The 26,215-nt window shown below is 42.0% G+C and overlaps 9 protein-coding genes across 9 annotated transcripts; 7 read left to right on the forward strand and 2 right to left on the reverse strand.

Moving 5' to 3' along the window:
* Nucleotides 1-664: 664 nt before the first annotated feature.
* BRETT_000524 (uncharacterized protein) lies at nt 665-1,717 on the forward strand (the record flags this gene model as incomplete). The annotated part of the gene is made up of 1 exon (XM_041279089.1): nt 665-1,717. The coding sequence occupies one exon, from the start codon at nt 665-667 to the stop codon at nt 1,715-1,717; it is 1,053 nt and encodes a 350-aa protein (XP_041137303.1).
* Nucleotides 1,718-2,238: 521 nt separating this feature from the next.
* Nucleotides 2,239-3,513, reverse strand: BRETT_000525 (uncharacterized protein; the record flags this gene model as incomplete). The annotated part of the gene is made up of 1 exon (XM_041279090.1): nt 2,239-3,513. One exon carries the CDS (start codon nt 3,511-3,513, stop codon nt 2,239-2,241), a length of 1,275 nt encoding a protein of 424 aa, XP_041137304.1.
* Nucleotides 3,514-5,884: 2,371 nt separating this feature from the next.
* KGD1 (2-oxoglutarate dehydrogenase E1 component) lies at nt 5,885-8,926 on the forward strand (the record flags this gene model as incomplete). Its single annotated transcript, XM_041279091.1, has 1 exon — nt 5,885-8,926. The coding sequence occupies one exon, from the start codon at nt 5,885-5,887 to the stop codon at nt 8,924-8,926; it is 3,042 nt and encodes a 1,013-aa protein (XP_041137305.1).
* A 946-nt stretch (nt 8,927-9,872) lies between these two features.
* Nucleotides 9,873-11,344, forward strand: BRETT_000527 (uncharacterized protein; the record flags this gene model as incomplete). Its single annotated transcript, XM_041279092.1, has 2 exons — nt 9,873-9,986; nt 10,049-11,344. 2 exons carry the CDS (start codon nt 9,873-9,875, stop codon nt 11,342-11,344), a joined length of 1,410 nt encoding a protein of 469 aa, XP_041137306.1.
* Nucleotides 11,345-11,502: 158 nt separating this feature from the next.
* Nucleotides 11,503-12,291, reverse strand: RPS22A_1 (ribosomal 40S subunit protein S22A; the record flags this gene model as incomplete). The annotated part of the gene is made up of 2 exons (XM_041279093.1): nt 11,503-11,762; nt 12,159-12,291. The coding sequence occupies 2 exons, from the start codon at nt 12,289-12,291 to the stop codon at nt 11,503-11,505; spliced, it is 393 nt and encodes a 130-aa protein (XP_041137307.1).
* Nucleotides 12,292-13,123: 832 nt separating this feature from the next.
* On the forward strand, nt 13,124-16,389 carry BRETT_000529 (uncharacterized protein; the record flags this gene model as incomplete). The annotated part of the gene is given in 2 exon segments (XM_041279094.1): nt 13,124-15,504; nt 15,519-16,389. The coding sequence occupies 2 exon segments, from the start codon at nt 13,124-13,126 to the stop codon at nt 16,387-16,389; spliced, it is 3,252 nt and encodes a 1,083-aa protein (XP_041137308.1).
* A 1,072-nt stretch (nt 16,390-17,461) lies between these two features.
* BRETT_000530 (uncharacterized protein) lies at nt 17,462-18,418 on the forward strand (the record flags this gene model as incomplete). The annotated part of the gene is made up of 1 exon (XM_041279095.1): nt 17,462-18,418. The coding sequence occupies one exon, from the start codon at nt 17,462-17,464 to the stop codon at nt 18,416-18,418; it is 957 nt and encodes a 318-aa protein (XP_041137309.1).
* A 380-nt stretch (nt 18,419-18,798) lies between these two features.
* On the forward strand, nt 18,799-19,719 carry BRETT_000531 (uncharacterized protein; the record flags this gene model as incomplete). The annotated part of the gene is made up of 1 exon (XM_041279096.1): nt 18,799-19,719. One exon carries the CDS (start codon nt 18,799-18,801, stop codon nt 19,717-19,719), a length of 921 nt encoding a protein of 306 aa, XP_041137310.1.
* Nucleotides 19,720-20,128: 409 nt separating this feature from the next.
* BRETT_000532 (uncharacterized protein) lies at nt 20,129-22,552 on the forward strand (the record flags this gene model as incomplete). Its single annotated transcript, XM_041279097.1, has 1 exon — nt 20,129-22,552. The coding sequence occupies one exon, from the start codon at nt 20,129-20,131 to the stop codon at nt 22,550-22,552; it is 2,424 nt and encodes an 807-aa protein (XP_041137311.1).
* Nucleotides 22,553-26,215: the final 3,663 nt, after the last annotated feature.

Here is a 26,215-nt window from a genome sequence, read left to right on the forward strand (position 1 = left end):
AGATAGTGTACTGTTTTCATGAAAATAAAAGAGGTAAGAAAAAAATAAAAATATTAAATATTAAATCGCACATAAAATGTTTCGAAAAGAAAACAAAGCAGATATGTTTACGTTTATCTCTTTAAAGCAGGGAAACATAACATCAAAAATTTATTGCGTCGATTGACCCTCGATACGTCTGAACATTTTTTTTTTTTCTCGAAGGCGTTAAAACGGCTTGTTGTAAAATAATCACGGAGAATAGTTTGGAAGACAATTAGTACGCTATCAACGAGAAACAATGCAGCTAATTATATTTACGTGTGCGATTAATCCTGAAGTAAGGTCTCACGTAAATCCCAGAGATAAAACAATCATTGTCAAGTACTGAACCCCTAGTTAATAATTTTTTTTTTCTTTCATAATTCTTGAATGATATATTTTTTTTATTTTTATTTTTTTTATTTCATTTTTTTCTTTCGCTCATCCCATTTGTAATCAGTCTCGTAAAAGTTTCGGTCACATTCCACGTAACGCATCCATATATATGTATATATTATCCGCGTCCACAGTTCTTAATTTTTCATTTCTTTCAGATAGTTATACACATTCACATCAAACATTCACACTGTAACTTTTCGACATCGTCTATAGGTGAATACATAGCATTTTATTGGAAGCAAATATGTCATCCTCAGTACTCCTATTGTTGCATCCTTTGATGGCCTCTGAGCCAACTACAGTGGAGGAAACAAAAAAGAAACTTCAATCACTTCATCCAAATGAGCATTTAATGCAGTATGTTATAGATCGAGTGGCTTCTGGCAAACAAAGCTTGCCTGAATCAACGTTTAGCTTGGTATATTATTTGGCACCTGATGGCGCTAGAAAGAACAAGTTTAACGGTCCTCTAACTGAGAACATATTCCAGTCTTTGATTCCAAATGGTGTGTTTGAAGGCCTCATTCCGGATGATTGTAACGTTCTTGCTATAAAGGCCGGATTCCTTGTAGCACAGGATGGAACTAAATGGATAAAGCCAAGCAAGCAGGATGCTGTTGTTCCTTTGAAAAGAAATACTACATCTACAGCAGGAAAGAAGTTTTCCGGTCTACCTTTATTCAAGAAAAACGTTGAAAACCTCACAGGCACTCCAAATTTGACAGATAGTGGATCGGAGAACTTGGACGACGATAACGATTCTGTCGAAACTGAGATGGACACCAAGTTAAAGCAAAGCAAACTGATTTACTTCGAGAACAGTGATAGTGATGAACTTACCGACGAAGAACTGTACGATGAGAACAAATTGTTGGATTCTCCAGGGCTATCGAAGCCTCTTGTTGGGCCTTTGAAGAACTGTGGACGTACTGGAAAGAAAAGAAGAAGAGCATGCAAGGATTGCACTTGTGGTCTGAAGGAAGAGGAGGAAAATGAAGACAAGCAGCAAAGATCTGTGCAGGATGAACTTTTGGGCAAAATGTTGCAGAAGACTGTTAAGGAAGTGGGAAAAACTGAAAAGCAAGCCAAAAAGCAAGAGCAAAAGACAGGTAAGGTTGTGAAGTTTAAGCCTGAGGAGATGAACGAGATTGACTTCACAGTTGAAGGCAAGAAAGGTGGATGTGGATCTTGCTCGCTTGGTGATGCATTCAGATGTGATGGCTGTCCATATCTTGGTTTGCCTGCCTTTAAGCCGGGTCAGCCAATTAGTCTTGAAGGAATGGCTCAAGACATTTAATCAACGGTTTTCTTCGCTTTTTCTTGTGCGCCACTACAGAAAGCTTTTTGGGAGCTTTCATTATGGCTAGAATAGGCTGGTTGCAATAACTTCTCATTGAAATGTTGGTACTCGTACATTTGCTTTTACTTAAATTAATTTTGTTTCATCTTTCTTTTCACTTTCTTTTTAGTTTCTTTTTCTCATTCTTTTTGCTTTTCGGTTTTCAGAGGTCTACTACACTACTTGCGATTGTTTTTGGAAGCTATGCCAACATTTAGGAGTATTTTTTTGGGGGATTTGTTGCAATTGTCCATACTTTACCGTTTCCAGTCACGTCTACAGATACATTGCCTTTTTATTGAGCAAGTGCGTTTCTAAGTTATTACCGTCAATTATGTTCCCCGACATTCGTTATATAAATTATATACTCAACGACTATTTTCAACCTTTCTTTACGTTGGAATCTGGCGCAATACGTTTACATTATATCAACATCGGAATAACTTCTATCTATTAATAAATATTATTTGTACAGTGATCTATCGGTTCTCGGTCTTTTGGTATCCGTCTAGAAATGATATGAACACATCGGTGTTGAACGGCTTTTCCTTTTGTAACCATGCAGGGGTCCTATCACTATTTGATCCAGACTTTTCATTTTCAAATTTTGATATGACTTTAGGATCAACAGAAAGTCTATTAATGAGCCAATATTTTGGTGCATCCCATTTGAAATCAACACATATTTTGGCAATCTGTGAATCGGTGAACGATTTGGAAATTCTTTCGCTCCGACAAGCATAAGCATAATACTTTTTGGCACTTTCTTCCTCTCCTAGCCTCATCATTTCGTTTATGATACTAAAAAAAACATCCGAGTCTACTTTTGTGTCCATTTCAGCCCGTATAAGTAAAGAGCATGCATGTGACAAACTCCTTCTTGAAAGATCAGATATAAGTATTGAAAGATACCTTGACTTGAGCTCGGAGCAATAAACAGAGTTCAGAAACACAATCACTCTATTGTATGCAAACACTGGTTTCTTCAGCCATGTGATAATATAACGAATGAAAGATTCTAAAATGAGGGAGGAGTGATTATTCCTGCAAAATGGATGATCCGATAGCGTATCTTGGGACTGAATTCTTCTGACCTCGTCCAAATACCTGGAGAACAATGCACCAACATCCCATTTTGTCAACTCATGACCCAAAAAGAGACGGTCGTATATAAGTTGAATAATTTTCATGGATGGCATCTTGTCGACAAGACAGAGCTCGTCTCTAATATTGCAATTTGGTATCATTTTACCGTTGTGAGTTAGATAATCTTTACCGTTCGAATTTTTGGAGATTAGATTAAGTGATGTGAATAATGATCGAGACTGCGGAAACATTGCCATAGTATATGCAAGAAGAATTTCGACCTTTGAGCCTGGCATTTTAGCCATAAAGTATAGAAACGCGGCATCGGCCTTCATTATAATGCGTGGATCATTCGTTTCGCTAAATGAAAGATACCTGTAGAGTATCTTCAAAAATGCTTCTAAGTCTGATGAGCCAATGCGTCGAGAAATAAGGAATTTGGACTCTAAAACAAAGGGGATAAGATGGCGAACGAACGTTGGGCGTAAAATAGGGAGCCTATTACGCCGCAGCTTGAAACGGTTTAGCATCCGAAAAAATACCAGAAATTCTTCCTTATCCATCAACGCACTGATATCTGTATCTAACGGTAAATTGTTTGCTATAAGCAGTCTTTCCAACAAAAGCTTCAAGAACCGCTCTGTGTCCTTATTTCTTCCTTTATTCATAATGCTGCTAATGGTGTATGTGCACATCTGAATGGAGTATACTTGAAGAAACGATTGTCGGACTTTTTCGTCTGTGCCATCTGTCATGCAGGAAAGAAAGCAAGCATAGTCCGAATCATTTCCGTTGTTTAACCGTTTTAATATAAGTATCTGCGTTTTCACATCATCTTTTGAGGACGAAAATGTATAGCCAGCATCCACCAAAGTCATACAAAAGTATGAATAATGCCGGGGATTGATATGTTGAATCAAATTTGAAAGACTAAAGCTTTTCCTTGTTCGATCATCACACCATTTCAGTGTTTGGAGTTCCGTTATATGTATAGAAAGTCTCAAAATGTCCTGTGGCTCGGAGATGCATCTCTTTCCATGCATAAGACTTTGCAAACGATGTATTCTAGAAAAGAGTTCGAACTTGTCCCGATATGATTGGTGCTCAGTAATGAAAGTCTGTTTGGTCTGTTTTCTGTTGTGCTCTTTCGGCCAAGAATCCATCTTGTTACTTCCTTTCGATGTGTCTACAGATTCATTTTGTATGTCTGGACGTTCAGATTCTAAAGGCAGACTAAGGAATCGAACCAGTGGTTTAAGAGGCAGTCGAAAAGCCCTGCCAATGCACGCATATTTCAACATATAGCTGCAGTCAACTTATATACGAAAGGGCTTTTAAGATTTCAAAATTCATACAACATGGAGCAGATTAAAATCCTCGAGAGAAAGTCATCCCCCACAAAATCGTAGATGTGGAAAAAATGAGGGAAGGTGAAGATAAAAAGGTCTGTTGGCATGTGAGCGTCGCGCGTCGATCGACGCAACAAATGGTTGGTGGAGGTTTATGCAGTATTTATTTCACGAAAGAGGATGAACACGCCGACATAAAATGGGGAGAAAGAAGTTTTACTTGACTGAAATAATTGTCGAAAGCTTAACAGTTCTTGTGGTTTTATTATGCTGAAAGAAGCAAAAAATGAATAGGAATTGTATTGTCTGGACCAACGGGTCGGTGTGAAAGCGTAATAATTGACTAACCCGATTTATTGAAAATTAACAAAATTTAAAGTGTATCTTAAAAAATTCAGATCAATAAGGTTTGAGAAAAAGTATAGTGCTCAGCCGTATAAGAAAAAAACATTATAGGTTATCGAGATTTCAAGTAAGAGGTGTATGCAGATACTGGAGAATGCCGCAATATGCAGCTGACAGGTTTGCGGTGTGGAGTAAATACATTTTATCTGAACTATGCTATAGTCAGAGTCTGAGATTGGAACCCGTGTTATAAAGTCGGTTTAGCAAATATTGATTATGTTGGTTACAATGATTATATTGGTTATTATTATGCTGATTATCGATTTGCGTCTCAAGTTAGCAATTTCTAATTCGAAGCCGTTCTTTGTCGGAGTCGAGTTCGGGCAACTTCCTAAAGCAGAATCCCCGAGGCAAAATAAATCGATAAGAAAGAGAGAAGTAAAAATTTTTATCCATAATATTACGATTTACTTATGCGACCATGGAGACAGGAATACTCGGTCGGTTTAATGAGGTGGTCCCTTTTCTCCTCTTCTTTCTTCTCATCCAGGCATTTAAGTTTCCCTCGTCATCATGTAAATTGTTGAAGGTGTTCGTTTCGTGATAGAGTAAATTTATAATTGGATGTATGTTACCTTGAATTGAATGTACGTTACACTTAATTGTAAATTGCCTTTAATTGAATGTATGTTACAGTTAATTGTGCATTGCCTTTAATTGAATGTACGTTAACCTATTAATTGAATATACATTAATTGCAAACTGAATTCGCAATAGCCCTTGACCTATGAAATCTTGTTTTTCGATGTTTTCACTCTCAGCTTACTTCCTGACTGATTATTTCAATATTCCCCCGTCACAGCCTTGCCCGCGGATGCACGACGGAGCCCATTTTCCATTTCCATTTCCCCTCTTCGCACCCGTTGCTCCTCCTTCCTCGGTGCAGCATAATCTGGCCGGGGCTGTATTTTTGTCCAATCGCGGAATCTGCCATCCTTTTTTATCTCATTTTATTATTTTATTTTATTTTATTTATCGACTTGTTCCTTCTGCCTTATATACTTAGCATGCACACTTTGCCCTTTCTCACGCCAGTATACTACTGTTCGACTTCTGGTCAGCATCACTTTGTTTTGGTCAATTTTCACGGTTCCTATCAGCTAGACCTGTTGTCTAATCAGCACCAGTTTGCGGGACTCGACTCTGAGGCATTGAGAAAAGATAAAGAAAACATATATATACTATAAATTGGGCATAGACTCATACACAGGTTTGCACACGTTTTAATTGCAGAGGTTCTAGTTTTTTTCAGTTGGACTAGCATCCGTATAAGACCAATTACAGCATGCTTAGACTATCGAGAACTCTTCCGGCCATAAGGGCGTTGAAGAGATGCCGTTTGTCGAATACACGGGTTAGTATGCCGGTTACAGCATCGCACTTCGGAGAAGTGAGTCGCCCGTACGCATCATCGACGATGGGTCCGGATTCTTTCCTCCAGGGCGACGCGGCGAACTACGTCGATGAGATGTACGAGTCGTGGCTGAAGGATCCAAGCTCGGTGCACGTTTCGTGGGATGCGTACTTTAGGAATTTGAAAAACGGAGCAGCACCCACAGCAGCGTTTACAGCACCACCTACGTTGATTCCCGGACCAATCGGGAGCTTGAGCATGGTCCCAAGCACGCAGACGGCGAGCAACGAGGACATCTTGACGCATCTAAAGGCACAGTTGTTGGTGCGTGCGTACGAGGTGAGAGGGCACCAGAAGGCACACCTGGACCCGTTGGGGATGTCGTTCGGCGACTCGAAGACGCTCCACATCCCGAAGGAGCTCACTCCGGAGTACTATAAGTTCACGGAGGCGGATTTGGAGAAGGAGATCGCGTTGGGACCGGGAATCCTCCCGAATTTCGTCAAGCACGGGATCAAGTCGATGAAGTTGAAGGAGGTGATCTCGACGTGCGAGCGGCTCTACTGCGGGAAGTACGCCGTGGAGTACATCCACATCCCGTCGCGTGAGCGGTGCGACTGGATCCGGCAAAGAATCGAGATCCCCCAGCCGTACAAGTTCACGGCAGACCAGAAGAGACAGATTTTGGACCGGCTGATCTGGTCGTGCGAGTTCGAGAACTTCTTGGCCACGAAGTACCCGAACGACAAGCGGTTTGGGCTGGAGGGGGCGGAGTCGGTTGTTCCCGGCATGAAGGCACTCATCGACACGTCTGTGGACCTCGGAGTGGAGGATGTGGTGATCGGCATGCCGCACAGGGGCCGGCTTAATATGTTGGCGAATGTGGTGCGTAAACCGGCCGAGGCGATCTTCTCGGAGTTCTCCGGGTCGACTCCTCAGGACGAGGGGTCTGGAGATGTCAAGTACCACTTGGGTATGAACTACGTGAGACCCACTACTTCCGGCAAGAGCGTGAACTTGTCGATTGTGGCCAATCCGTCGCACTTGGAGGCCGAGGACCCGGTGGTTTTGGGCCGGACTAGGGCCCTCCAGCACTTCAAGAACGACGTGGGCGAGTTCAACAAGGCACTCGGTGTTTTGTTCCACGGTGACGCGGCAATCGCCGCTCAGGGCGTCGTGTACGAGTCGATGGCGTTTTCGCACTTGCCGGCATTCTCCACCGGAGGCACTGTTCACGTCATAGTGAACAATCAGATCGGGTTCACGACGAACCCGGAGTTCGGCCGATCCACGCGGTACCCGTCGGACATCGCGAAGGCGTTCGATGCGCCGGTTTTCCACGTCAACGCGGACGATGTGGAGGCGGTGGTGTTCATGTTCAACTTGGCAGCCGAATGGAGAGAGACGTTCCACTCGGACGTTTTCTTGGACATTGTGGGCTACCGAAAGCACGGGCACAACGAGACGGACCAGCCATCGTTTACCCAGCCGTTGATGTACAAGCGGATTGCCCAGAAGAAGCAGGTGCTCGAGCTGTACGAGAAGCAGCTGCGGGACGAGGGCTTCTTCACGGATGCAGACATAGACGAGCACAAGCAGTGGGTGTGGAAGAAGCTCCAGGCGTTGTTCGACAAGGCCCGGGAGTATACGCCGGAGTCTCGGGAGTGGCTCACGGCCCCCTGGGAGGGCTTCAAGTCGCCCCGGGAGTTGGCCCGCGAGATTTTGCCGCATCTCCCCACTGCAGTGGACGAGGCCACGCTGAAAAGCATTGGTCGGGTGATCTCAACGCCTCCGGAGGGCTTCAAGATCCACCGGAACCTCAAGCGGGTGTTGAAGAGCCGGCTCAAGTCGATCGATGCGGGGAAGGGCATCGACTGGTCGACCGGCGAGGCCCTCGCACTTGGCTCGCTTGCCCTCGAAGGGTACCACGTTCGTGTCACGGGTGAGGATGTTGAAAGAGGCACTTTTTCACAGAGACACGCCGTGCTCCACGACCAGGACTCCGGGGCAACATACGTGCCCTTGAAGCACATCGGTGCCAGCCAGGGCGACTTCGTGATCTCGAACTCGCCGTTGTCCGAGTACGGTGCCTTGGGGTACGAGTACGGCTACTCGTTGGCCTCTCCGGATGCGTTTGTCGAGTGGGAGGCCCAGTTTGGCGACTTTGCCAATAACGCACAGTGCATCATCGACCAGTTTATCGCTGCTGGCGAGAGCAAGTGGAAGCAGCGGTCCGGTCTCGTGATGAGCTTGCCCCATGGGTACGATGGACAAGGTCCCGAGCACTCTTCTGCCCGTATCGAGCGATACTTGGAGCTCTGCAACGAGGAGCCGCGTGTTTTCCCAAGCCCGGAAAAGTTGGACCGGCAGCACCAGGACTGCAACATGCAGGTGGCCTACCCAACAACGCCGGCTTCGCTTTTTCACCTCATGAGAAGACAGATGCACCGCCAGTTCCGGAAGCCGTTGATCATCTTCTTTTCGAAGTCGTTGCTCCGGCACCCGTTGGCCCGGTCTGACCTGTCTGAGTTCACCGGAGACTCGCACTTCCCCTGGATCATCGAGGATAAGGAGCTCGGCAACTCCATCAACGACAAGCCCGGCATCAAGCGGCTTGTTCTCTGCTCCGGACAGGTGTACGCAACGCTTTTCAAGAAGCGTGAGGATCTTGGTGACAGAGAGACTGCGTTCCTCAAGGTTGAACAGTTCCACCCATTTCCATACGCTCTTCTCCGAGACGCTTTCAAGACTTACCCTGCCCTCGAGGACCTTGTCTGGTGCCAGGAGGAGCCCCTCAACATGGGTGCCTACTGGTACATGAAGCCAAGGTTGAATGCCACGCTCAAGGAGGCTGGTGTCGATCTTCCTTTGCGTTACGCGGGAAGAGACCCTTCTGCCTCCATTGCCACAGGCAACAAGAAGAGGCATCATGCTGAGGAGGAGGCTTTCCTGGCACAGGTCTGGAATAAATGAGCTAATACTCTTTTCTTTCTTCACGTTCATGTTTCCTTTGTTCCACTTCATCCATAATTTGCTATGATACTTGTTTTTGCACTGCATTTGCCAGTGTGATATTTAAGGATTTCATATCTCTGCTTTATTTTTTCTTTGGCACTATATAAAATGTCTGTTAATTATGATATTCGTTCATGTTAAATGCTTAGATGTATGTAGATGAGAAGATGTGTGTGTGTGATGAGGTGGGATGATATGGGAGGAGATGTGATGATATGTAAAGATATGAGAGAATGTAATATTTCAGTTAATTGGTTTAATTGTGACACCTGTTGCTTTCGGAAGTTTGTGTTATAATAGTATTGACTGTCTTTGACGCTAAAGAAAGGGAAGTAAAAAGAACTAAATATGAAGGTAATATGAACGGGATAAAAAGGGGAAATGCACATGCTTAAATACCTTTGATCCTTATGTGCGAGGTTTTCTTGGGCACAAACAAGGTAAGGCAGCTTTATGTAGACGCGACTGTCGACTCATTAATTACAGAGAAGATGTCCGAAGATATGCGATAACATGTGATGATGTGAGAATATATAAAGATAGGAGAAATGATATTTAATGATATGTGAATATACCTAATGATGTGTGATGATATCTCAAGATGGGAGAGAAGGGAGGAGAAAAATAACTTTCGTTTAAGCACTTGCGAACTGAAGTCATATGCAAATCCCTAACCATTTCCTGGCAATTCAATTCATTTTATTCCTAAAATTATTCAATTTCTCTTTTTTATTTTTCCCCTTATTCCTCCTCTTTCCTTTTTTGTTACCATGGTATTGTCCGCATCCGGAAATCCCTCATTAGCGCTTCATCACTAAACTCCTCTCCACTCCTTACTTCTTCTAATACCCCCCTCCATATGTCCTTTAAATTGTAAATTTTATCCTTAATACATTCCACAATTATGAAGATATCGCTGTCCCTATTTGCCACCTTAAACTTAGCTGCCTTGTGCCTCGCTATTCATCCAATTCAAATTCACGAAAGACACTTCTATGACTCAGTAACTGGCAAGCCGGTAGGTATAAAACCCCCTTTTATCTGCTCATAACTCCTCTACTAACATCATCATTTCTTCAGTTTTTCATCAAAGGCGTCGACTACCAGCCAGGTGGGTCTTCAGGCGTGAGTTCAGAAAACGATCCACTTTCCGACATCGAGAAATGCTCAAGAGACATATATCTCTTTCAAAACTTGGGTATCAACACCATCCGGGTCTACTCCATAAACCCGGATCTAGACCACGATAAATGCATGACATTACTTGCCGAGGCTGGGATGTATCTTATCCTTGATGTGAATTCTCCAATGGGACATCAGCATTTAAACAGATATGAGCCCTGGTCAACCTACAATGAGCAGTACATGTCACACGTGTTCAAAGTTGTGACGCAGTTTTCTGCTTACAACAACACTTTGGCTTTCTTTGCCGGAAACGAGGTTGTCAACGATCGTGTATCGGCAAAAGTATCACCTGTGTATATCAAAGCTGTCATCAGAGATATGAAAGACTTCATGAGAAGAAATTCAATGAGAAAAGTACCTGTTGGTTACTCAGCAGCAGACGATTTGGACTACCGCATTTCCTTGGCCCAGTATCTCGCATGCTATGATACATCCACAGACGATCAGGTTGATTTCTACGGTGTCAATACATACCAATGGTGTGGACAACAGACTTTTTATTCTAGTGGTTACGACACCTTGGTCAGAGATTACATCAGATACCCGAAACCAATTTTCTTTTCGGAATACGGTTGCAACAAGATCCTTCCCAGGCTATTTCAAGAGGTGGCCAGCATCTATTCTGCCAAAATGGCCGACGTGTTTTCTGGTGGACTGGTGTATGAGTTCGCACAGGAGCCCAACAATTACGGATTGGTCGATTATGACGAAGATGGCAACGTCAGGCTCTTGCCGGATTACTACACTTTCAAGAAAAGGCTTGCTAAAGTCCGCGATCCAATGCTCAACAAGCCAGATAGCAGAATGAAAGGCTTTGGGTCCTTTGGCTCTAAACGGACGGCACCCACAACACAAAAGCCTCGAATCTGCTTGCAACAGTACGAAAATATTGATGTTAGTCGTGGTCTTCCCCGGCCAGTTGCCAGGGGTATCCAGAGATCGAACAAAGGTACAAAAAGAGCAGGTTTTGTTGCTTTGTCTAAGACTGACTACGTGTCAAAGTACAAGATTTTCAACGTGGATGGATCGCTATTGGTTGCCAATCCCACAGTTGCAATCGCACAGGAAAATGATGATGACCCTGATCCTGTAGGGAGACACTATATTTGGAGCAGCAAGGCCACTAGCATAGCCACACCTGCAATAATAGCCATGGCTACATGTATAGTTGTAATGTTGTTGACACGCTGACCCACCCGAGAATAATTAGCTGCTACTGATGATACAGAAAAGGCCATTGACATGAAAGAATCCTATTAAAACACATAAAGAAAAAAATGAAGCCCAGGTGGATAAGAAGAAATAAGCACATACGTAACTAGCAAATATGTACACGTTGCAATTTCCGCTTAATAAACAAATCCCAAGATCTTACCAGAAACGTGCTTTCTCTTAGCTTCCTCGTGATCCATGATACCAGCGGAAGTGGTCAAGATAATGTATCCGAATTGTCTGGCTGGCAACAAGTTGTCAGTCCACTTTTCAACCTCGTTAATCTTGACATTGAATCTTGGCATGATGACGCCAACCTTATTCAATCTACCGTTCAATTGAACGACAACCTTTCCGGATCTGTGGTCATCGATATACTCGAATTCGCCAATGTAGCCTAAGGGGAAAAGAAAAATATTTTGTTAGTATAATCTTCCAAATGCTATAAATGATATTTAACTAAAGCCTCGCCATATTTCACGTAACGTTCTGCAAAAGAATTATAGTCGGAAAAAAGAAAAACTGTCGAGGAAAAGTAAACGGTTGAGAAAATGGTTGAACTCTAGTAAGGAGTCCTTTCAAAACCGTGTAAGAATCGATTCCTGGCTTTTATCTTCCGAAAAGTTAAAAGACAACAAGTGACTGATAAACAGGTCATGAAGCATAGTATGCAACAAACCCGACAGCAAGCCATCCAGTTATCATTCCGGTGTTTGAGGATTATGAAAATGACTAAAAAGAATTTGCAAACGTTAAGGAAACAAATACGATATGGCTGTTTTCAAATACTTACCATGCTTTTGAATAACACGCAAAAACTTCAAGATGACCTTGGATGAAGGTCTGATAAGAACTTGTCTTTTACCGTTTTTCTCGGCATTTGTGATTGTCTTAAGAGCGTCTGCAAGAGCTGAAGTTCTACCCATTTTGAATTAATATTGAACCTGCACCAATAGAAGTTGTATATGTTAGTATGCTTAAGTTTTTTCCATGATCAAACAAAAAAGGGGAAAAAAAGGCAAATAAATCCCAAGGGTTTTTCTTTGTGTGCACTCTTTTGTAAGCAAATTATTTTCTTGTATCTCAAACAAAATGGTTTCTCGACTTGATTTTAGTTCAACCTAATCGACAGGAATGAAAAGTTAAAACCCCATGAGTGTCCCTTAGGATTCATGAAGTGAAACTTCATCAAAGAGATGAAATTCAACTTAGAGAAGGTGTTACAGTACTGAAATCTTCATTGTAACAGCAATAAAAAACTATTAGGCATTATCAGATATTCTCAAGTATTCTTCAAAAGAACATCCACTATTGCTTAATCGTCTTCAGTGACCTGTAATTCTTTTCCTAGCACTTTCCGCCCGGCCAAAAGTATAATGCAAAGCCTGATGCATTATGCTTTACTCTAACCTTCACATACTGATCTGTTAGTTTGTAAGGAAATTTGTTGATGAAGATTAAGAGAAATATTTGAGGTAAACAGAATTCACATAGTAAGCTGTTCAATAAAGATGTGGGAATTTCTCCCTATTTATATTTTTTGAAACTCGCTGAAAATTTTTTCTCCATTTCGACGTTCGCTCTCGGCAGAAACTATCAACAAACGGTACCTGGAGTATTTATGTTATTACGTAAGCACGCTAGATAAAGTTGAGAAATCAAATCTATCTTCAAACATGCGATCAGCAAAATACAGTTCAACAGTTATTCACTTTTGTTATCGTTTGTTTTTCTTTTAGACTTGGTCAAAAAAATGCCATGTATGAGTCAATGCCAACTAGTGAACAGGAAGAGAAAAGAATTTCTTTGGAGTTATTTCAGAAAATTCGTCCCATATGTGTCCGTCTAACTGAGTTAACATTAACAAATGGAGATGTTAGTGGATTATCAAAGAGAATTCGGTCATTAAAAGGTCTATCAACAGCGCTAACTGAATTTTTTAGTACAAGGGGAGATGGTATAAGCATAACGTTAAACTTGGCAGACTACATATTTTTCCCAATCTCACAGTTCTTGGGGAAAAATGCCATTTCGGATTCAGAACTTGAGAATTGTCTTTATATTGTGGACAGTATAGCGACGCATTGCTGGACAAAGCCTGGACATCTTAATACAAAGCTATTTGAGCAGTTGATTTCCTTGGTTTCCGTGTTGATAGGCGGTGAACCCGATAATGTTGATATTTCAGGGCATTCAGAGGAAGTCATACAGAATGGTGTTTCTTGCATAAAGCATCTTATGATTGGCTGTCAGAACCAAGCTGATAGTTTTAAAACAGTCCTTTCACAGAAAAAGATATTTCAATCTATTCTTGCACATACTATTAGTGTACTCTTAGAATGTTCACTCAAATGTCCAAAGCTTGAGGCAAAATTAGATAGTCTAAGAGCTCTTAACGTGATAATGAATGTATTTGAAGATGGAGAATCACTAGCTCTTATCTTGCCTGGGATAATGTCAGTTATTGCAAAACTTATAAAGTCAAAGCCGCATTATCTCGTTGTCGTAGATGTGCTCAAATTGATGTCTTCAATAATGTCTATTACTTTCAGTGATTTTGATCTTGGTGTGGTAAGTGAACAGCCCAAAAGCCTGGAAGATCTCAAGCATATGATTAACGTACGAAAAGAAGATGAAGCGATTACAGAAGTCAGTGATAATCCTTATGGTGTCGACAATGCCTACAGAAATGAACAGTGGCTAGAAAGCACACTTCCACACTTAAAAGACGCATTCAAAATCATACTAGCCGAGAATTCGGATTGGCTCGAACGTCAGAATTACAGAGAAGCTGTTTTGCATTTGGACATGACCATTTTAAGAAACTGTATCATCACTTGCAGGTGCATTATTCCAATTTTGCTTAGATCTTTGGCTATTTTGGATTCGTATGACGATTTGTCTGAGCAGTATCTGGAATCGTTGACATTTGGGCCGAATGTCCCCATACTAAGCACTAGTATGAAAGAGTTATTTGGAAGTGAGCTCAGGCAGTTATCGTTTAATTTGGCATCGCCAGATTCCTCAAGAGTTCGTGCATCAGTCTCTTCAATAACATTTGCTGTTAAGATTCTCATTGAATTAAAGATGTTTGATTCTTATTCAACGAGACAATTGCTTACTCATATTCACTCTGCGATGGCATCAATACTCATAGAGCGTAATTCAGCATCTGCGAAAAAACCGTTGTTGATATCTTCGAACAAATCTTCTCCGGCCGAGTATCAATCTGAATTATCAATTATAACATCTGACTATGTCACAGGATCAATTTCAAGTGACTCGGAGGAGACATCGCCATTTATTGGAGTTTTTGAACCTTCATCTGAGCGAGCAATCATCAAATTACTCGAAATTGCAGCTTCTGCACCACGAGTAGTTTCTACGCTGGAGCAACTGTTAATGGATTATGATTTAGCACAAAACTCTATCAGTGTGGTGATGCAAAAAGGTGTTCTTTTATGGATGGAAGACATAATTTTGAAGAGTAGAAAATCTAGTGTACTACTGAATTCTGATGCGGAGGCATATATGGATTTCTCTGACTCTGAAGATGGATTGTCGTTGACAAACGTACAGGATGATGTTTATCACCTACTTGAGAATGCAACAAATATTCTAGAGGTGAACTCCAACACCATTGTTCCAGGTATTGGATGGGTGAGCTCCTCAATAATAGGATTACGTGCAATTGGTGACTCGTGTACAATTCTGGGAGGTGCGTTCAAAGAAGAATTGATTGATGTCCTTTTTCCGGTTATTGAGTGTTTGGCCTCTGCAAATGAAGCTGTTCGTATAGCGGCACAACATGTAACACTACTTCTTGCGAGAACTTTGTATGGTGGCTCGGTTAGAAATCTTATAAAGAGCAACAGCGATTATTTATTGGATTCGCTCTCTTTGCGTTTGACTGGTGAATCGCTTAATCCACGGCTTCCAGTTATATTAGTTGTTCTAATAAAAATTGGTGGGCCGGATCTCTTGAATCAATTGGATGATGTGATTACTGCGATGTTCACACTCTTGGACTTGTATTATGGTTATACATCTCTATGCGAAGGCTTTTTCACAGTTTTCTCTGTATGCATTGATGAGTTGAAGAAAGGACACTTTCACGATTTCGATTTTCTTCAGATCGAGTCAGAGTTTCAAGAGATAATTCAATGTATCATGAACCGTGGGGCATGAAGACATTGGATCAGGTATACAAGTATTTAAATACGAATTCTGACATTGATGATGATGATGATGACGATGACGACGACGACGACGATAATACGATTATTGAAGAAATTGCAAGTGATCAGCTGAAAAATGGATTTTCGGGAATTGGAAAAGGGAACGAGGAGTCTGATTCCAAAAATGAGCATCCAGATATTCATGATGAAGCTGAAAAATGGGTCTCACCGTTAGACCAGAAGACATATAATCTTCTTCTTGATATGTTGGAATATGCCGAAAGATTGGCAAAGCACAGATCTGTTAGTTTAACATTGATAACATTAAAACTTGTCAACAAGATTATTCCTTTAATTGCCACCCAGAGATCCAGCTTTTTACCTGTTGCTGCAACCGTATGGGATTATGTGTGCAGCTTTTTGTTTGATACAGATGATGCACGGGTTATAACATGCGCAATCGCTGTTTTGAAGAATATTACAAGATTTGCCAATACTTTTATGAGCTCCAGATTTATCAAATTATTCAATGACATAGATGCCAATAGCTCTTACAGTAAATTGTTATTGAGATGGAAGGACTACCGGATGAAACTACTTAATAAAGCCGATTCTAATAAGGTGGTTCTTAATCGTACGAGTACTTCCCTTAACTGGGATCAGGAGTTGTTTAATTCAATTTGTGACTTTTATCAGTATTCTTTACAAAAACTAGGCCGCTTTGTTCCAAATGATGTGGCTACAAAAATTGTCAGTATTACCGTTGTTTATGACCCTAATGAATCTCATTATGGATATTTCGATGATCTTGTGGAGTACATCAAGATGGACGAGAACATTTTATAGAATATTCGATATCATATTAGTTCACCATAATTATTTTATCTTTCTAACTAAGGCACTTTTTCGTAATATCAAGCTTTGCATCTTCTTTTTTTTGGTTTCTCTCCCAAAGTATGGTAATGTTGGTGAAGCAAAAGAGTAAATACTTTAAAGACTTTTACTTTATTTTCATTTGCAGTATTCGAACAGATGATTATCGTTCCACGAATTCTCAAGATTTGTACAGCGGAATTGAGGGACAATAAATAGCAATTGATTTACATAAAATTTATCGGAGAAATGAAGTACAGATAAGGGGTTGATTATTCAACATGTAAATTATATTTCTTTACTAATGGGTTCTAATCTTGAACGGAATCACATCTTAAACATATTCTGTGTACTTCAATAAACATTTCCATCACAAATGTTAGTCCTGCCAAAATACAACAAAAAGTCATGCTGCATGATCACGTGACCAAGCCAAAAGTTGCAATCGGAAAAATACACATTTAAAGCTGACAACCGCAGGACTGCCTATCTAACATACTTGGACTAAATATATTTATTTCATTATGCTAGTTAGATAAGTTGGACATACCATTAAATGAGTTCTTTAAGGTCTATATGTTGATTTCAATAGAATCTTAATGATTCACTGAATTATGAAATGAATAGGCGCTAATAAAATGCCGCTTACACAAGCAAAGACGCTAGTATTTAGCAATATGCTAGTGGAGAAGTTCAGCGTATTCTGAATAGAGTACAAATTATATGCTATCCGGAACTTCAAGGAATACTATGGAAAGAGAGTGTGTAAAAAACTCCAAAATTATTTATCTTAATTTTTTGGCTGTAACGATAAGCTGAAGGCGCGATCAAAGCCGGTTGGTCCCCATTACACATTTCTGCACGTATTACTTTATTGAGGTCAATTAATCGATACAACTGGACAGAAGAAGCAAAGAAGCAAGCGATAAAGGAATTCATTGATCTGAGAGTAAGAAACTATTCAAATATCGAAATATCAACTTTTAATATATCACCATTATCGACGTTTTTTCATCATCTCTCTAAAAGAGCACTAGGAACGATCATGACTGGAGGCGGTGAATCGCCACTTATAAGAGAGGCTACACATGCCGGAACATGGTATGTTGGTACACCCAGTGTTTTAGATCGTCAATTGGATCAATTTCTCAACGGCAAAACCAAAATTATCGATGGTGCTCGTATTTTATTAGGTCCACATGCTGGATATTCGTACGCCGGTCCAACATTGGCAAAAGCATATGGGGCGTTTGATCCATCTAAGGTCAAGAGAGTCTTCATCATGGGACCATCGCATCATGTGTATTTCTCTGGCTCTGTTATGACATCAAAATTCGATGCTTACGATACTCCTCTGGGAAAGATTCCGGTTGATAAAGAGACAATATCTGTTTTAATGAAGAAGGACCCCAAGATGTTTAAGCAGATGAGTTTCCAGGCTGATGAGGATGAACATTGCTTTGAAATGCACATGCCTTTCCTTTATAAGGTGACGGAGAATTCTCCAAACGGTGTTCCCAAAATTATTCCAATCATGATATCCGACTCGAACGAGAAATTGGAGCGAAAACTTGCCAAGGATTTGCAGCCGTATTTTGAAAATAAGGAGAATGCATTCATAATAACATCCGACTTCTGCCATTGGGGTTTCCGATTTGATTACACTGCCTACACTGCAGATGGAAAAGTTGACTCCTTAACAAGTGATCCAAGAGTCCCGAAAGGAGGAATACCAATTTATCAAAGTATCGAGGCCATGGACAAAAAGGGAATGAAGGTTGCCTCGACAGGATCATACAACGATTTCAGAAAGTATCTTAGTGTGACCGGAAATACTATATGTGGTGCAAAACCTTTAAGTGTCCTTCTTGCTATAATGGAAAAGTACTATCAGCAAGAAGCTGATGATAAATTCCAATGGAATGGATATGCTCAAAGCTCTCATGTGATAAATCCAATGGACAGTAGCGTGAGCTACGCTAGTGGTTACGCTGTAATTTGAAGCTGGAGAAATGCCTTTATGTGTCTTTAATGAATTTTATGTTTGGTTGATCTGGGTCCTTTTTTTGTCACGTGATTATGTACGTATGGCCACCGATTCGGCGTCTACAAATTTTATTTTCTTTAATTTTCGAAGTTTCAGTTCATTTTTAATTTTTTCTTCTTGCCCGATTCAGCATTCTCAGGGATGCAACCGTGACTTATAATACATGCAAATTAAAATTTAGCGCCAGCCATGATTTATTATTATTGGGGATAGATTAGACAATGTTTAGGAAAGTTAATCGAGAGTGATCAGACAGGTATTAGGAATATTTAACGTATGGTGGCTGTTTTAAAAACTAATCTTTGCTATTTCACCCATTGCTATCGAACCGAAGTATGCAATCCCTTTCGAAAGCCAAAAGAAATAATGTTGAAAAGTGGATTGCACAAAATTATTGCTTAGAGGAAAAACTGACATCGGAGGAGAAGTACAATGTAATCTACAAACAGAAATTTAAACTTGACAAAAACCTGAACTTTGAGCACGATGATAAAGAGAACACAATTGAAAATGGACCAAAAATCACAAAGTCGCAGCCCAGTAAGGAGAGTTTGAGTGCCCCAAAAGTGGAGGAAGAACAGTCTATTCCTATAACTCTGGTATTGGAGTGCAAGCAAACAGAAATATGGATTCCATTTTCAAAAGTCACAGATCCACTTTTAAGGCCTCAAGTGTTTCGGCATCATCAAATCAAACTTGAGGAATCTGAAAACAACCAAGAATACAACATCACGGAAAATTTTTGCTGTCCTCCAAGTCCACATGAGGAGGAAATAAAAGAAATACATCGAAATTCTGGAAAGTGGATTAGGCAATCCAGCTTAAAACCCAGATTTCAAAGATGCCGACGAGACACCGAGAGTGAGTTTGCTTTATGCAGACTTTGCCCGCACAAGAAATGGATTCCGACTTTATGGTTTGAACAACATATGGCATTGGCACATGGTATTCTGGCGTTTAAGGATTATAGTGAATCAGTAACAACTGTCGCATTGCCAGAACCCAAGGGTCTTTTTTGTATTCATCAAACAAAGAATTTCAAGAGGTATTATTGTCAGTGCCCCAATTGCAGAAAATGGATAAGGTTGGGATTTCCCGAATTAGTGAGGACTTTTCCAAAGTCTGCACACAAACCAAGGTTAACTATAGGATATAAACAGCGGATCAACTCGGGCCTTTACACAAATTACTTTATACATTGGATGCGATGCCTTAGCCAAAAAGATATGCATGCATTTCTTGCCCAGCAATGCTGACATTGCTTCAGGTTGAGAAATACCACCGCCTGCATTTAACTTAAGAAATTTCTCTGTTGGGTTACATTACCGATTCCAAATTTCCAAATATTCAATCATATGATATATACAAAACTATTTACGAAATACACTTTTCACTTATTTTTTGCGTAGATGGATGTTTTAAATTGGCGTCAATTGGGTTATTTTGTTTGTGGCTATCAGACATAGTTGACAGCTAATACTTGAGCTGAAATTTGTATCAATGTGCTTCGCGCCTGATTTTTTACATTTATCATCGCTTTTTTTTTTCAGAGGTCAGATCAATCGTTTATAAGTGTACCAAGTTAGATTAGATTTCACAGTTTGATATTTTGAGCAAACACAGGGTCAAGACAGAGTTATATATACTGAAATAGCACAGTTCAAAATGGGCAATTACAATGTGGTGGCTGCGAAGAATATTCTAGTTCTTCAATATGTATTATGTACCTGCTCATTACCCCAGCAGGTTAATGATGCCTTAATACAGGCAGGTTGCATCATACAAGAAAGTACAAACGGGGATCAGGAAAATGGAAAATTAGAGCTTAGTATCAACAGGGTATTGGCTTTAATTCTGGCATCCGTGCCGGGATCATTTGATCTTGAAAGTCGTTTGAACCTGGGATCGACGTTTTTGGAATATTTCATCAAGACCTCGCAAAAAGAAGAATTATCAGTCAATGAAGTTATTGAAGTGGGAAGCACACCGGAAATATTAGAGCATGCTCTTTTAGCTGGTGATGAAAACATTAGCACTGCTGCAGAGAGCACTCTGGAATTGGCTGCATCTCTGTCTATGGGATTTGGCTTTGATATTACTTCAGCCACATACAAGTTTACGTTGTCAGATATGAAGAGAGCGTTTTTCGCATTCTTCAGGGCCGAAATAGTAAAGTCAACACAGAGTACGCCAGAAATATCTGTAGATCTGGATAAACTGAGACAGTTGCCTCTTTATTCACATGATTTGGAGAACTGGATAATCAATACTTATAGGCCAATCACATATTTGGCTCAATACAACGAATCAGCATCGTTAACCAACTTCTCCTCCTACCTAAGACCGGAGGAACGGATATCCCTGATTATGGAGGCTGCCATTTCATACGATCATATTCCACAAATCGTGTCGAATGTGCTTGTTCCGTATATTTCCTCTAGAACCTCAATGTGGACCGCTTTCAATGATTGGCTGATTCAGTTTGGGGACAAGACAATTCGAGAAACAGAGTCAAGCACTATGATAGAGAACTATGATATGATCCTTAAGCTTGTGAGGCAGGAAAAACTACTTAGTATTCTTTCATCTAATGTGAGTGTCATGAATAAATTCGTGTCTATTGTTCTCTCCATCATATACCTTTGTCCGCGGGCAGTTCTTGAGGTGTTTATAGCAGCAAAGGAAATTATCGCAATATTGAAAGGCTTACCTTTAAAGAGCAAAAGTGCTATGGAGGAAGACTCAATGCCAGAACCGAGGAAAACCGTTAAAGAGATGGCAGAAGCAATTGATCCTAGCAAGGAGTTTTTGGATTCGTACTCTAAAATCATTGAAACGGGTCAAAGATTGTATGCGAACAATCTATCCTTAGTGCAGATTGCAAACCTTAAATCTTCAGATGGCAGTGTTCAGCTATCGGAGCTTCAGAAGTTTATCGAGAACGAGTCGAAATACGGCAGAAATTCGAGGCAGTGGCAAACATTACTAAGTTCCATGTATTGGGTTTTTGAAAAGACCAAGATCTTTGGAAAAGTCGATCGCCATACATTGGATGAGTTGGTGCTCACTAAGCTTTTGGACCTCAAATATTTCAACATTGTGGAGGACTTATTCTTTAAGCGGTACTGCTCGATCCCAGAAAAGGATACCGATAAGATTGTTACGAGGTATGCATGGCTTTATTATAACAAAGCGACCAATTGCGATCCGTCTTTGGGATCTTTAAAATGCTCTGTTGACTGTGCGAAACTAATTAGAAATAAAACAAACGAATCTTCGAGGTTGCAGAACCTATATCTGGCATGCAAGGAGATTCTCCAATGGAGAATATCGCTTCATGCCAACACACCATTGACTCCAAGGCAGATTTTAGACTTGGGCGATATATTGAGCATTGTTACGAGAATTTTGGAGTTAAATGAGTCCAGTTACAAGAGCCACAACAAATTATTCTCATTAGTGCGACATATCATCAATGGATTGCAGTGTTATGATAGGGATGTGCTTTTCAAGTATGCCAAGGAAGAAGTTCCTGTTGTTGACGAGATCAATCCATTGAGGGTGAAAATAATGGTGATTTGTCTTGACTTCACCTCTTCTGTTGACACGGACTACGCGTATGAACTATCGAGCGAAATATTGGTTAATGCGATAGAGAATATAGAGCAGATAGATCTTGGAAAGGTCGTTTCCGACTCATGGGTGTCATTTTTCCAGTTTGTCAAAACAGAGACAGGAACACCAACTTTGGCACTTCTGGACAAGAAACTAAGCATTCTAGGAAAACTACTACTTGTGACACCGGCTGAATTCAACATACCGGTTTTGGAGTACTGGCAGCTTTTGAATTCACAAAGAGACCATCTACTATCACAGGCGGAAGTGCAGAGTTCGGCAAGTAGGGCTGGATCGGATAATCGCGGCGAAAGCAGACAACAGCCGCAAAGTTTCTTTCAATCTTCAGGATTGGGTGATCTTCGTTCGAGGCTCAAGTCATCAATAAAGATGTCGGCGAATGACATACTAAAAAGTGCTGATAGCGGAGATATTGGCCGGACCATTATTGGGCACATAGTGGGTGCGAACTAGGAGGAGAACAAACTTAATAGAGTTGTTTTGAATCCTGTGGAATGAAATTAGAGGACATGCCAGTCAGTTGCAACCATGTGTATGGAATTAGTTGAACGAGATTGATAAAAGATACCAGCTTAATTTAGTTGCAACCTATGGAGTTAGTGGGGAACTAGGGGAAGAAACAACCTGATGATTATTAATAGCAACCATGATTAAGGCATCAATGCAAAGCTAGGAAAAGAATAAACAACTGAATAATATTTAGTAGCAACCATGATTATGGCAGTAGAAAACTGGTATACAATAATCGAGCTTCTAGATAATGACAGAAATGCCTACGGCATACAGAAGAATATAAAACCTTTTATCTCATTTCAAAGCCATGCTGTGTATATATATAGCAGATGCATATTATGTATTTATGTAGGCCAAACCAACCTAATTGCATTATGTAGATCAAACACCTAATTGTATTTATGTAGATCAAACAAACCTATTCAGACTTACGCAAACAACCCTATTCAGACTTACCAAACAAACCTATTCACACTTGTGCAAACAAACCTATTCACACCTACCAAACAAACCTAATTGGCGACATCTCTCCGCTCCTTGTGCACTATCCCCCGCCAGATAGACGGCGGCACATTCATGCTGCTGCGAACATCATCAGGTACCGAATCGGGAAAGTCGTCGGCACGAGCAGTGGCAGTCTGAAGATCGTGCATTCTGGTGGTTAGAGCATCTGGAGGCATGAGCTCGGCGTTCTCCGCGTCCCTCTCCTGGGCAACCAGCTTCTTGTGCAGAGCCATAGCCTGATCGGTGTCCATCAAGTTCTTGTAAAACTGGACGACACGATCGTGTGCGTGGATCTTGAAAGGATCGAAATGCCTGATCTCGAGCCCTCTTCTGCTTGTGGCCCGGGACAAAGCCACATAGGCCTGGCCCTTCTCGAAGACATGCTTCAAATCGACCTTCACCAGGGGCAGGGTCTGTCCCTGAGCCTTGTGAATAGACAAGGACCATGCCAAAATGAGCGGGATCTGCGTACGCGAGGCGATGGGCCTCTCGAACTCATCCTCGATGCTGAAAGTCTCGGGCTCGACCAACACGTCCCTGGTGGAGCCGTCGGAAAGCACAAACCGGACAAGTGGCATCCGCAGACCCTTGCTGGAGGAGAAAAGCTTGTCGAGAAGTGCTTTTTTGGCCAGCATGTTGGCCCTGACGGACTCGGGTATCTCGTGCTGGCCGTCATCCAAGTTCCTCATGAAGGAGAAGATGCTGTCGTCCAACTGATCGTTGAGCTGGTCCGGGTTTGCAATGAGCTCTCTCTGCTTGGTGGAGCCCTTTGCCTTCTTCTCCTCAAGCTTGTGCAAGCTGTCCTCAATCTCGTGCAACTCGACATCCTGGCTGCTGTCGTTCAACCGCTTGTAGAAAGAGTACGTGTCGGGATCAATGAAGTCCACAACCTTGCCCAAGGACCCGTTGACCAAAGTCTCGTCCATGTTCTTCACCATCATGACCTGGGCACCTCTCTTCAGCGCGATCTGCTTCGGTGCAAGGAAGTTGCCGAGTAGCTTGTCCCGGGCCCCCTCATCGTCCATTGTCCCGGTATCGTACGACCGGAAAACCACCTTGTGGCCCCTTATTCTTCTCAACATCGCATTGTTAGCAACGTTAACCTGTGCCCGGGTCGGATAGAGCTGTGCCGGGATCACGCCACTTCGTTCCGCCAACGGTCTCTCCAGTGCCTTGAACTTTCTTGCCGTTTTTTCCGACACGTGGCCATCCCGCACCTCGCCCAACATCCGGATGAAGTCCTTGTCTCCCTGCTGCCGGAAAACCTTCTTGAGCACGATCGTGAACTGGATCGCACGTTTCCAGCTCGCACTCTCAAACGCAAACACCGGTTCTCGGTCCTTGACCACCGGCGGGAGCTGGTAAAAATCACCACACACGATCAGTTGGATGCCCCCAAAGGGGACCTCGAGCTTCTTCTTCATGTGCCGGGCGATGTAGTCGAGCTTGTCAAACAAGATGCCGTCGATCATCGAGATTTCGTCGATAATGAGCACCTCGAGGTTTTTCCACCTCTTACGGTTTCGCTGCTGTCTCTTCACCTTCTTTAGAAGCGACGCACTATCCCCATTTCCGAGTCCTATCCCGGCAAACGAGTGCAACGTCATTCCGCCGATATTGCAAGCTGCAAGACCTGTTGATGCGGTTACTGCAACCGAACCTTCCGAGTGCTGCTTGCGGAGTGCCTTGATTAGCGATTTGAGAAGCAAGGACTTGCCTGTTCCTGCCGAACCTGTGTAGAAGATGTTGTACCCAAGTCTGGCCAACTCGATCACTGCATTCTGCTCCTCGCTCAATGTGATGGTCTTCACCTTTTTCGTGCTTGGTGCATTCTCCTTCTTCCTGCTGCCAGAAGCGTCCAATTTTCTGATAGGCTCGTTTGCCTCGGTCCACATTGACGGTTTCTGCGTCATCAGCTCGATTTTCGCGTTCTGCGAGCTTGATGTGGCTATTCCACGCATGAACATCGCCGGGAGAGTGGCAAATGTGCCTGAATTCATAGAGTTCATTTCTGAATTCGGCAAAAGACTTTCACCAGGAACAAAACTTGCCTTTTTTGTCATTCCTGGCGTGGTTGTCTTTGTGGTTAATGCTTGTGTACTTGCTTGCATGCTTGCTTGTGTGCTTGCTTTTTTTATTATCTCTGGCATGCTTTTACCCACCTTTGTGCTTGAATCGACTTCTTTAAGAAGTGCTCCCATTCCTCTTGCACCCTCTCCAACTGCCACATCCGGTATATGTGTTTGCACACCCTCGCTGGCTGCAGAAAGTACAACCGACCGCTTATTGGCCCTTGGAGGGACCAAAGTCGAACTGGTGGACGAAAATGAAGTAGTCAATCCAGGAATACTCGACTTTATGCCCCTGGAATCCGGTACAGAGACCTTCTTTGGCCGCCCAAAATGGTGCTGCAGAATCCGGATAGTCTGCTTTATCTGCTTGGTGCACTGAGGGCACTCCTTGACAAACCATGCCAAATAATCCATGACTTCGTCCAAACTGGTCCCGTTAGGCGACAAACACGTCTTTTTGGCTGAAGGCGAACTTCCAGATCCAGCAGTCTTCAACGCTCGCTTTTGGGCTGTGCTTTGGGATGCATTGGCATCACTGGAAAATGTAAAAGCAAGATCTGAAGATGTGATTTTCTTTTCATCATCCGATTGTGAGCAGTCATCGTTGCTATCGGGAATTACTTCTTGGGAGGGCCGCAAGATCTTAGCCGGGCTGCTATTGGGCAGTATAGACATTATCCTCAAACTGCGAAATGCCCGACTGAGAAAGGACATGAATGAATTGTCGAATCTCTGCAACTATCACCAAACTCGCAATATCTTTGATCCTTTCGCCAATCCTTGAGCAAGTGTTTCTGACAATTTAGCGAAATCCGATGCGTGTGCTTTACTGGTGTCCAGATGCTGCTTGCGTCCACTTTCGTGATCGTTGTAATGTGCCTTTTTGCTGTTGTCTGTGCTTGTGGGAATCTGGGAAAAGTACGAAGCATGAAAAAATAAAGATACGCGTGCAAAGGCCCGGATTTGATTCCTGCACTCCAGCAATGGGCAGGTGCAAGGATGTGTACATCCCGAAGCAAGCAGCCCG

The sequence above is a fragment of the Brettanomyces bruxellensis genome, chromosome 8 (genome assembly GCF_011074885.1).
Source record: "Brettanomyces bruxellensis chromosome 8, complete sequence".
In the NCBI taxonomy this organism is placed as follows: Eukaryota; Fungi; Ascomycota; class Pichiomycetes; order Pichiales; family Pichiaceae; genus Brettanomyces; species Brettanomyces bruxellensis.